The sequence below is a fragment of the Tupaia chinensis genome, unplaced genomic scaffold (genome assembly GCF_000334495.1).
Source record: "Tupaia chinensis unplaced genomic scaffold, TupChi_1.0 Scaffold000316_1, whole genome shotgun sequence".
Taxonomy (NCBI): Eukaryota; Metazoa; Chordata; class Mammalia; order Scandentia; family Tupaiidae; genus Tupaia; species Tupaia belangeri.
Genome location: NW_006159809.1, coordinates 2,511,577 through 2,524,214, shown reverse-complemented (window position 1 = coordinate 2,524,214; position 12,638 = coordinate 2,511,577). Strand labels below are relative to the sequence as shown.

Genomic DNA, 12,638 nt, shown 5'->3' with positions numbered 1-12,638 from the left:
GAGAGTCTATTAGTTCAATAGAGACCAAATGACCTGAAAAATCCTACAATATTTAACATCTGGTCCTTAGAAGAAGCATATCATTCATTCTTCTATAGTACACTGAAACTGAAAAGTGTATTTTCACTTTGGCAGGTTTCTGCTCACCTTTAGTCCAGACCAGAACTGTCTTTCTTGGAACTTTGAATGTGGCGATGCTTTGTTTTCTACAGCACTAATTTGGAACAAAATAAAGGAGAAAAATGCAAAGAACTGTTACTCTTTATGAACCAGAGTTTAAAAAACAGATTTCTTTTCAAAAGAACCAAACACCCTTGATGTACTATAAACTGAGATACACTGCAGATACCTGTCAAAATTACAAATACATGCATACTCTGACCGAGTAACTCCATTTCAGAGAATGGCTCTTATACATATGCACGTACATGGGATGGCAGCTCTGTAAGATTATTTACACCAGCGCTGTTGGTTAACACTGCACCACTCATATGCCCATCAATAACAGGACTCCTGCACGTCGGCATGTTATGCAATTTAAAAAGAATGAGGAAACTACTTAGATGGTGACATAAAAAAATCTCAAAGATGTACTAACTGAAAAAAGGTGAGGCCAGCAGGTGGCATGGTGGTTAAGGGACTGGGCTCCCATATGGCCAGCCGCAGTTCAAGTCCCAGACCTGCTGGCTTGCTTTCCCACCTCCCTCACCTCTCTCTGGTCAAATTAATAATAACGAATAAAATAATTCTTAAAAAAAAAAAAAAGGTACTGGGAACCAGCAGTTAGTGTAATGGCTATGTCGCTGGACTCCCACGTAGTCGACCGTGGTTCGCGTCCTGGACCCGGTGGCTTAAAACTCACGCCAGGCTCATGTGCGTGCATGCCCAAGATCCCAGGAGGAGAATGGAGGAGAAGGGATTGTGGCGTGACCATCCCCCCTGTGAGGTGATTTCTCGCTTTCTGTCTCTATGTCTCTCTCTGGCGACCGCGCAAGCCCTATAGCGAAAACCTCTCCCCCCCCCCAAAAAAAGGTACAAATACAGTTACAACTGTTTACAAAATACTTCCTTTGCTAAAGGTGGGGAAAATACAGTTATAACGTATGTAGTATGTACTTCTGTTTGAAGAAATTCTAGAAAGAGACACAAAAATTACTAACAGCAATTATCCATGATTACAGTGAAGATACTCAGTGATTATTGAGAGTAAATATTGAGATCAGCAGATGTCATAATGATTACATCCCAGAACTCCCACATAGTTGACTGCAGTTCAAGTCCTGGACCCGGTGGCTTATAACTCATGCCAGGTACATGTGAGTGAATGCCCAAAACCCTGCAAGGAGAATGGAGGAGAAGGGACAGAGGCGTGGCCATTCCCCTGGGGAGGGGGGTGATTTCTCGCTTTCTGTCTGTCTCTTGTCTCTCCAGCGAGCCCACGTGTCTTAAGCAAAAATCTCTCTCAAAAAAAATAAATAAATAAAAGAGAATGAATATTATCACATGCATATATGTCTACAGATGGGAAGGGCAAAAACTGAGTGAGTGTGCTGCGTAAAACTTTTCATTTTAAAGAGATATAAAAATAAATGACAAACAGACTTTTGAACCATGTATATGTGTTACTCATGAAAATATTACAAAACAAATCTTAGTAGGGCAGAGTTTCTATATGCAGACATCTCTTCATGACTCAAAAAGAATCAGAAAGTGTTTAAAGACCAGGGTTTAGCCAACTGTGGCCTGTGTGTTAAATCTAGCCTCCGGCCTGTGGGTATTCACTGGCTAGCTCTTGTTCATCGATGATTACTATACCTGATGCTTGTGAACTTAGCAAAAGTAAGACCAAGTATCAAATACAAATTGTTTCATAGTTTAAAGTGAATGCAGAATTCTGGCCCTAAGTGAGGCTCCAGGTGTCCTGCTATGCTTCCTCCTAGCTAGGCATTCTTCTGCTCTGAGCACTCTTCATCCTAATGTCCTGTGAGGTGGGCACTAATTTCACCCCCACTGTACAAATAAGTACAGATGCATAGAAGCACAATGTCAAATATGTAGTATGGTATGTCCAGGCTATGAAACCTGTATTCTTTTTTTCTATTAAAGGTTTTTGCCCTAGGACGCATGTACTTGCCAGAGAGCGAGAAAATGAGAAATCCCCTCCTCTCTTAGGGCGAATGGCCAGGCTGCTAGCCCTTCTCCTCCATTCCTCTCTTGGGATTCTGGGCATGTGTGCATACACATGATTTTTCTTTTATTTAACAAAACAAAACAAAAAAGCTTAAACAATTTATTTTTTAGTTTTTAAAGAATTATTTTATTTAACTTTATTTATTATTATTGTTACTTTCCAGTTTGATCAGACAGACAGAAGCAAAGTGAGAAAGCAAGCCACCAGATTCGGCCATGTGGGAGTCCAGCATCTTTAACCACCATGTCACCTGTTGGCTCCTTAATTTGCTAATTTTTAACTTTAGTCAGCAGGTGTCATGGTGGTTAAGGTGCTGGACACTCCCACATGGCTGACCATGGTTTGAGTCCTGGACCTGGGTGGATTGCTTTCTCACTTTCCTTTTCTCTCACTCACTCACTCTGTCTCTCTCTGGTCAAATAAATTAATGAATAAATAAAATAAAATAATAATAAATTGTTTAAGGGGCCGGCAGGTGATGTGGTGGTTAAAGGCGCTGGACTCCCACATGGCTGACCCCCACAGCATGATTTTCAATCCACCAGGACTTGAACTGTGGTCGGCCCTGTGGGAGTCCAGTGATGTAACCACCATACCATCTGCTAGCCCCCAAAACCTGTATTCTCTACCATTCTATTTCACCTCTCATGCTCCTAGGATGGATTAGGAAAAAAACAAAAAAATCTAGGTCCAAGTACGGTGCATTGTGTATGACATATAGTAGGTGCCTGAGAAATATTTGTTAAAATCAAATTTGCATTTTTTTTTTTTAATATTTGCACCAGAGGGTGCATATGCTCATAGGAGAGAAACTGAAACATTTGTTAAAATCAAATTTGCATTTTTTTTTTAAATATTTGCACCAGAGGGTGCATATGCTCACAGGAGAGAAACTGAAACAGATTATGAGATTTTTCTAGGCAAGCAATAACTCAGAGGAAAGAAACTTGCTCTTACAAAAGAAAGGCCCAGCTGAATTGATAGGCGAGATAGCTGATGCACACAATACCCGGAATAGACTCAGGAGGGGCAGAGATGACAGATAAGCCAAGGTCTCATTCTTGACGATGGCTACATGACATTCTATGCCTCATGCTGCTGGAAGGACAGGGACATTCCAGCCACCTCCAATGTAAGCAGCAGCTGGATTTGCTTCTCCATTTTAGCACGTGCCTCACAGTGCCCTCTGCTAAGTAGAGCCTGCTCCATTTCTCAGAGCAAAAGCCTAGATAATCATTTAGTTTTTGTGGGGCTTTTATGGGGCCAGCAGTCCTCTGGTATATTCTCCCTAGAGTTCCTAGACTAGAGGGATAGATTTGTGAATAGGAGGAGACCTCTTAGCCAATGAACTGGAGAGGGTGAGTTCAGATGACTCATCTTCCAGGATACTTGGGGTCATGCGAAAGCTCTGAGAGGGATGTTTATGAACAATTGGGGAAGAGAGAACTCTTGTAATATTATAGCAGAGATAAATAATTCATAAGGTGAAAGCCAGAATAAAATAGAAATTATTATTTTTAAACCCAGCATTTGCTTCAATTCTGAGTTCCACTAGCATCTAGACGAGAGCTTAGAGAATTGGCGAAAGAGCAAGGAGAGAGAGAAAGAGAAGACCAAGAAGCCTGTACGTCAAATAACTTACTAAAAGAAAAGTTGCTTTTGTACTAACATTACTAGCTGTTTTCCCCTTTTATATGACTAACGGTCATAGAAAGGGCACCGACCAGGTGTTCTGACTCTGCCTTATATACTCCAGCCTCAAAGCAGAGGTTGCATTTAAGAGATACTTAGCAAGGGGCCGGCAGGTGATGTGGTGGTTAAAGGCGCTGGACTCCCACATGGCTGACCCCCACAGCATGATTTTCAATCCACCAGGACTTGAACTGTGGTCGGCCCTGTGGGAGTCCAGTGATGTAACCACCATACCATCTGCTAGCCCCCAAAACCTGTATTCTCTACCATTCTATTTCACCTCTCATGCTCCTAGGATGGATTAGGAAAAAAACAAAAAAATCTAGGTCCAAGTACGGTGCATTGTGTATGACATATAGTAGGTGCCTGAGAAATATTTGTTAAAATCAAATTTGCATTTTTTTTTTTTAATATTTGCACCAGAGGGTGCATATGCTCATAGGAGAGAAACTGAAACAAAAAGAGAAGGAGAAGGGAAAAGAGAGAGAAAGCAACCTGCAATGGGGTGGGGTGTGGTCATGCTTCAATCCCTTCTTTTCCATTTCTCCACCTAGTTGGGATTTTGGGCACATGTATGTGCCTAGTATGTTTTAAAAATCACTGGAGCCCCGATTTGAACTGCACACATTGGATGTGAGTGATCTGGCTCCTTTAACCATCAGGCCATGGGGCCAGCCCTAGATTTGCATCTAAGGAGAATATATATGCATGCTTTGAAAGTGCTATAGTTTTGTATTATACTCCCTAACAATCTGTATTACATAGTTAACTATTTCAAACAATCTAAAAATTAGTATCTCTTACCTCTTTGGATACAAAGGAATAAAAACATCATCTTCGATTGCCTTCTTTATTCTTGAAACAATGGATTTAAGTAAGTCCTATTATTTAAAAATTTGAAAAGCATCAGTAATATCTGTAGGTTGAAATATATCTATCAAAAATAATAATTTAAAGAACAGTGCAAATTTGTACTCACTCACAGAGTCAGCCGTTAAAATAGCTTTCAACTGGTACAAGAGAACCTTACTCATCCATGTTGTTGCATACGGCTGTCCTTGGAGGGTGAAAAGCGCCCCTTAATGGGGCATGGTCATGCAGCAATCCTTCCTCCTCCATTTCCTATCACCTGGGGATTCTGAGCATGCACATGCATGCACCCTGTGTGTTTTTCAAGCTTCTGGAGCTGGATTCAAACTGCAGTTGGCTATGTAATGAGACACCTGGTTCTCTTAACCCCTAGCCTATGAGGCTGGCCATGGTATCAGTCTTCATGTAAGACCATAGAGTTTAAAATATTTATTTTCCAGGACCAGCAGGTGTTAGGGTAGTTAAGGCACTGGACTCCCACATGCCTGACCGCAGTTCAAGTCTAGGACCTGGTGGCTTGCTTTCTTTCTCTCTCTCTCTGGTGAGTGCATGTGCCCTATAAAGATAAAATAATAACAGGAGGGCCAGCAGATGGTGTAATTAATGGTTGAGGGGTGGGATGTCCACGTGGTCAATCATGTTTGAGGCCCAGATCCAGTAGTTTGAAAGTCATGCTGGGCATGTGTACATGTGTGCCCAAAATCCTGAGAGAAGAATGGAGGAGAAGGGACTGCAGCTTGGCCATTTCACTGTGGGGGTGAGGGGAGGTGTGTGATTTCTTGCTTTATTTTTCTCTGTCTCTCCAGCAAGCACATACACCCTATAGCAAAAATCTCATTAAAAAAAATAATAAAATTAAATAGTTCTTAGAAATTTTTTTTTCAAGTATTAGCAATATTTCTTATAAAGAGATACTGTTCTTATTCTTCAAAAATAATCCATATTGGGCCAGCTGGTGGCATGGTGGTTAAGACAGCTAGGTCCCACATGGCTAACTGCATGGGTTGAGTCACAGCATGCTGGGTACATGTGCATGTGTGCCCCAAATCCTGAAAGGAGTAATGGAGAAGGGATTGTGGTGTGACCCATCCCCCACGAGGGCTGTTTTCTTACTTTCCTTCTTTCTCTGTCTCTCTCTGTGGTGAAGCATGAGCAGTTTGGAAAAAATGTTAAAAACAGCAAGAAGTATTTGATAGCAATATCCTACTTTGGAGATGTATTTTATCGTGTGTAGTATACTCAGAAGTCAGCTAATTGGGCTCTAATGACATTAGAAAGTAAGCACGAGTTTTTTCTAAATATAATACAAGAATAAAATTTCTTATTTCAGGACCAGCAGATTGCATAATGGCTATATTGCTGGGCTCCCATGTCGTCAACCATGGTTCAAGTCCTGGGCCTGGTGGCTTAAACTCACGCTGGGCATGTGTGCGTGTGTGCCCAAGATCCCAAGAGGAGAATAGAGGAGAAGGGACTGCGGCATGACCATCACCCTGGGGTGTGTGTGTGGGATTTCTGGCTTTCTGTCTCTCTGTGTCTTTTTGGCGAGTGCACACACCCTATAGCAAAAAGTCTCAAAAAAATTTTAAAAAGAATTTCTTAATTTCAACTCATCTGACTAATGTTAAGAATTAGCAAATTAAGGGGCCAACAGGTGGTGTGGTGTTTAAAAAAGATGCTGGATTCCCACACAGCTGACCATGGTTTGAGCCTCGGAACTGGTGGTTTGCTCACTCTCTATCCTTTTCTTGTCAAATTAAAAAATAATAAGAAGAAATAAAAAAATACATAAATAAATATTAAAGAAAAAAGAATTAGCAAAGCAAAAATATAGCACTTGGGGACAGCAGGTGATGTGGTGGTTGGGGCACTGGACTTCCATGTGGCTGTCTGCGGGCCAAGTCCCAGACCCAGCAGCTTGCTTTCTCATTTTCCCTTTCTCTTTCTGTCTCTCTCTGATGAGTGCATATGCCCTATAGCAAATTAAAATAATAATAATAATAAATAAAATAAATCTTTAAAAAATGTAGCATTTGTCAAAGTGTAGATTAAGACAACAAATATGTTTGGGTTACATTTGAATGAAGTTTTGCACTAAAATATCTGCAATATCTGTAAAAAACTGTCATACCTTATAATTATATCCCAATACACTATACTATGTAAGAAAATTCTAGTTAATAAAAAAAGTTATTTTTAGTCAATGAGGACATATGTAGCACAAATTAAGCTGTTACACTTTATACTAACCAAATTATTCATAAATATATATATTCAGCTCAATATATTTTTCATAAAAAGCATATTGAACTAAAGTTGTATCTCTTTCCACTTAATTTTCTGTGATATAGTCAAGTGGGCATATATCAATATTTAATTAACATTAAAAACAAAACTCAATTTTATTCTACTCTATTTCTTAAACATTTGAATTCTGTTCAAAGAAAAAAGGTAATATTTTAGCCAATTATCTCCACAAAACAGTATTTGAAAATAACTGTGCTTTGAATTTTTTTCATTTAATTTTAATAATTTTAAATGCCAGTCTTGACAAATAGTCCATATTGTTTAAATTTGTTTTAAACAGTTTTCTTTTCAATTTTAATCACTTTTAATTTTCTTGTCGTAATCAGGTTTTTTTAAAAATAATTATTTATTTAATTTTATTTATTCATTCACTTATTTTTAACTTGACCAGAGAGAAACAGAGAGAGAAAGAGAAAGGGAAAGTTAGAAAGCAAGCCACCAGGTCTGGGAATCAAACCATGGTCAGCCATGTGGGACTGTCCAGCGCCTTATCCACCACACCACCTGCTGGTCCCTTTATGTCAGTTTTCTAAAACAATGTTATAAAGGACATTACTGAGTCAACTGACAAAAGCAGAATATAGATGGTAGATTAAATACTGTTAATTTCCTGAAACTGCTAAATGCACTATGGTTATGTAACAATATCCTTACTCTTAGCAAATATTCTTGAAGTGTTCAGAAGAAAAATTGTGTGTGTGTGTGTGTGTGTGTAAAATGGGAGAGCACATGGGTTAAAATATTAATACTAAGTATGTCTGGGTAAAGGGCTTAGAGATAAATTATTCTTAGTAATGAAACTTTTCTATAAGTTTAAAATGATTTCCATTAAATAGTTTAAGACAAAATACAAATTCAAGTTTGTTTTGTTTTGTTTTTCATTTTTGCTATAGGGTACGTGCATTCAGCCAGCACAGTGTCGGGGGAGAGATCACACCCCCCGGGGTGGATGATAGCACTGCAATCTCTTTTCCATTCTCCCCTTGGGACTTTGGGCACACATCTTGGCCATGAGAGATCCAGCTGCCCCAACTACCATGCTACCTGGTTGGCCCCAAATTCACTTTCTTTTTTTAAAAAAAAAAACTATGAGTTCAGTTACTTTTCTAAGTATTATAATAACATTGTTTATTTGCACTAATGTGTTTATGCCTATCCGTCTCAGCAGGGCCAATGTACATTCACATATCTCTAAAAGATGGCTATCTGGGTCATAAAACGGATCAGATCACTAAACAGAGGCAAACAAGCTACTAGTAAGAATGAAAGCAATGGTCTAAGTCGTGGTATGTTATGTCTATACTTTAATTAATAATGATTGCCATTCTTATTACAGTGTTCAGAAATACCAGGGTATATTCTTTCATCTTCTTATAGGGAGAAAAAATGGCCAATCTTGGTTTATATAAATCTGAAATACATTTATCCCCATATAGTCTACTGATAATTACTTTTTATGTATCATCTACAAAGATTTGTCATAAAATTATATTGATTTACAAATAAATCAGTAGTTCATTATTAGAAATTATTACCTGTTTGCTTTTACTAGCTTCATTTTCACAAGTCCAAAGTTCTTCAAAAATCACTCTGCAATGCATTATTAAACTTGCTGTCTGAGAGGTCGACAAGGGATCCCAAATGAATTCTACAAAGTCTGAAACAAAGATATCAGTGGTATACAATTTATTTACACTTCTCCTGTGCATATAACCAAGGCCTTCAGCAAAATACTTTTCTTTAAACTTATTTTAAAACTCATGGGCAATTATTCCCATACATTGCTTCCTTATTCTTCCTGGGCTCTATTGAACTGATCTGGCTACAACATAACCCCAGTTGGATCCACCTTGTTACCAGATCTGTGTCAGTAACTATGAATTGGGTGTTCAGGAAAGTCATGGCACACATGTATTCTATCATTAGCACAGCAAGTTAAAAGCAGTTAACTTTTTTTTTTTCTTAGTTTGGTGGAGACTTTTGCTTTAGGGTGTGTGTGCTCCCTAAAGTGAGAAAGACAAAGACAAATGAGAGAGAAAGTGAGAAATCACCTCCAAGGGGGAAGGCCACACCGATCCCTTCTCCTCCGTTCTCCTTATGGGATCTTAGGCACACATGCATCCACATGAATTTCAAGCCACTAGGTCCAGGACATGAACTGTGGTTGGCCATGTGGGAGTCCAGAGAGGTAACCACAACACCATCTGCTGGTCCCCAAAAGGAGTAACTTTCTAATACCCTCCACAAATGTACTGCAAGTTTCAATGAAAAACATCTTTACAGTTTGTTTAATCAAGTTGGCATAGCAATATAAAGCTGATTGCTTCATCTTTTAAAACAGTGCTCTACAGTCTTTACTTTCAAAATTCATTCATAGTGACACTATGAAACAAATCCTAACAAGTATAATTTCAAGAGTCTTTGGATTTTTAAAGTCTGAAGCCCAGACATTAGTGCTAAATGCTTAGAGTTGCTAGTGGCAAGTACGAAAGAAACAGTAATTTTTTCAAAGAAATGGAGAAGAAATTAGAAATACAACGGGAGACGTTAAGGGAAAGAAAGGGATTAATGTACCATGTTTGGAAATGTGCCCTGCAATGACTTAGGTATCATGAAAACCAGCAGTAATGTCACAAATACTAACACTCAGAATACCAGCAGCGTGGTAGCCAACTACCTGCATAAATAAGCATTTTTTTAACCAGCCGAAATTTGACATGTGTTGATCTTTACTGCATGTAACATTTCTTTACAAAAACTTCCAAGGCTAGCCAGTGGCACAGTGGTTAAGGTGGCTGAGTCCCACATGGCTGACAGCATGGTCGAGTCCTGGACTCAGCAGCTTGGAAAACATGCTGGGTGTGCATGAGTGCACAAAATCTCTTAAAAAAAAAAAAAAAGAAGGGACTGTGGTGTGCTCATTCCCGCTGGGGGTACTTTCTCTCTCTCTCTCTTGCAAGCACATGCATCCTAAAGCAAATTAAACAAACACAAAAATCTTCCAAAAAAAGTTATACCCTGTTAAAGAACAATTTAATTTTATCAAGATTATAAAGCAGTACCTGCAAGTCGAGGAATAATTGTTTTGTTGATGATAACCAACAAGATTTTTCTATCAGAACTGTCTTCCTTCGAATTTTCCACACCACTATCCATAAATTCTTCTATAGATTTGAACCATGCCATCTGTTTTAAACCTATGGAATCCAACTTACAAATGAGATTATAAAAGTTATAAATAAATCCTTAAACAACAGTGTATTTTAAAATATAATTAACTTTCTCAATAACCTTAATGACTTCTCTATCGCTAAGAGGAGAATAAATCCGTATTTTAACACTATGTATGTAGCTAGAACACCATGGGTAAAAGGATGACATGACCAAGACATGGTGTCTAAGGAACAGGATGACAAGCCACACTGCATGCATTCACTTGCACACTACTCAACGACTGCCTGACACATGCCAGGACCATCAGCGCCTCTCCTATGGCAAGTACTCTGCTAGGAGCAAATTACACATTTGTTATAGGCACCTGACATAGCCATGGAATATGATTATAAAAATACACCCACCTCAAGCAAAATTTACTTCTGGTTTTCTTTAATTAATTCCTGTAAGTCTAAATGTATAATTTTCCTGTGGTTTAGCTGATTAGGCAGATAGCAGATGGCATGTTATTATTTGTTGAATGAATAAATGAAAAGTCTCTCCTAGGCATACCCAATTCATCTCAAACAGCCATTTAAAAATTAGGCTTATGCCCAAAACTACTTCATACTTTCTTAAGGATAAGCTTGGCACCTGTACTATGAAGACTCTATGGCCCTGAACTTAACCTAAAGCCAACAGGCATGGATGACTAAGAGAAAGACAAGGCCATGGCTCTATTCTTCACTTTGTCAAATCTTTATTTTCAGCTCTTCTCTCTTCCTCAAACTCATTTTCTCATTTGTTTGCTTATTAGGCATATCCATATAGCTGTCCCATCATTTCTTTACCCTAAGAAGTAAAACTTCCTTCAGATCCTTCTCTCTCTTTCTGAAGAGTTCCCGTTTACATTAATGGAACTACTATTCTTCTAACGATTGAGAATCCAAACCATAGGGTTATCTTTGTATTTGAAGGGTTAAATTATACTTTACATTTTCCTAATTCTTATTTTATCACATTGTTGGGAATGTCATGATGCAGTTTTGCATAGAAAAACATAGAAAAATACATCATAACTTTCCTGATGACCTAATACAATTCTTGTAAGCAATCCTTTGTCCCGTTTGCCACTATAACCCTGTGTGAGGAATCATCACCTTGAATTTGGGCTACTGTAACTGTCTTGTACCTCTTACTTCCCTCTCAAGCATTCCCTACTGCCAGGACTTCCGAAACCATTATTTATCATGTTACTCCTCCCATATTTATCCAAACAAGTTCCTGTCTTTTAATTTGGGATCTGAACATCTATACAATCTCTAGCCTCAGCCTTAAAAATCCAATGAGAGCTGAGAAAGGCAGAATAAAGCTTAAGGCACACAATTATAGATTCTTGGTCTAAGACCCTAAATTTTAGCTCTAAGGATAAGGAGTTTTACAGATAACCTCACGGCAAAAGAATGTAAGTAACTAACATGGTCAGGATAATTTTTTAACATATTCAACATAAATACCTTAAGAGGATTCCAACCAATCAACTGCACTCGTATTAGGGGATTTAAAAGTTTTGGTATGCATAAGCCAATGAAAGCTTCATAATAGGAATCAGGAAACTTTTCTCGCCATTGCTGAAATTTCAACAAAATATTCTGGATGTTACAAAAATCATCATGCACATCTTCAAAAATTTTCTTATGATCCTGTAAAATGTCACCTGTAAACAAAATGAGCCATTTTTTATTATGTGGTTTAAGTGTGTGAAATGTAAGTCTATTTTCTTACAAACATAGCTATATATGACTACGATCAATGGAACTGAAAATGTTTCTTTTATATGCAGTTTTTATGTAACAAAAGTAATCATATGGACACTAATAAAATCTATCATTCATTGGGAGCCCATTACATGCCAATATACTACAAATACATAATCTCAGTTCGCCATTATAACTATCTTTCCCACAAGGTAGGGATAGCTTCCTTATTTAGAGACAATCCAACAAACATCATCGGATTTAGGGAGGTTAAGAAATTTGTTTAAGATCACACAGAATACAGCCTCTCTTTGAACCTAAATTGATTAAATTCCAAAACTCAGAATCTTTCCACTGAACATATCTTACTTCACTATAATACTAAAATTGGTTTTATTAAATTGAGCTGTTTTAAATAAAAAATAATAGCATTGGAAGTATGAGGTAAAGAAATGAAACCATAATGTTCCATGTGTAACAGGAAATGCTTTGGGGACAAAAAAATACCATAAAGATCCAAGAATAATCTCAGTGCTTCTCCATTTTAATCCACTTTTTCAGAAGTAGGTAAAAAGCATTTTCCATTTTCTCTGAACTTTCCCAACTCTTTTATAAAGTTTATGTATTTAAGGGCAAGCACAGCAAAGCATTTCCCATCATTTCAATAC

General features: G+C 38.0%; 1 protein-coding gene across 1 annotated transcript in view; it reads right to left on the bottom strand.

The window, feature by feature from the left end:
• GCFC2 (GC-rich sequence DNA-binding factor 2) overlaps positions 1-12,638 on the bottom strand; it is a gene marked incomplete in the record, with an annotated part of 44,760 nt that overhangs the window by 7,312 nt on the left and 24,810 nt on the right. Inside the window, 5 exon segments of the mRNA XM_014588886.2 lie at positions 148-214; positions 4,688-4,764; positions 8,596-8,717; positions 10,123-10,270; positions 11,731-11,930. Coding sequence (XP_014444372.1) covers positions 148-214; positions 4,688-4,764; positions 8,596-8,717; positions 10,123-10,270; positions 11,731-11,930 — 614 coding nt within the window.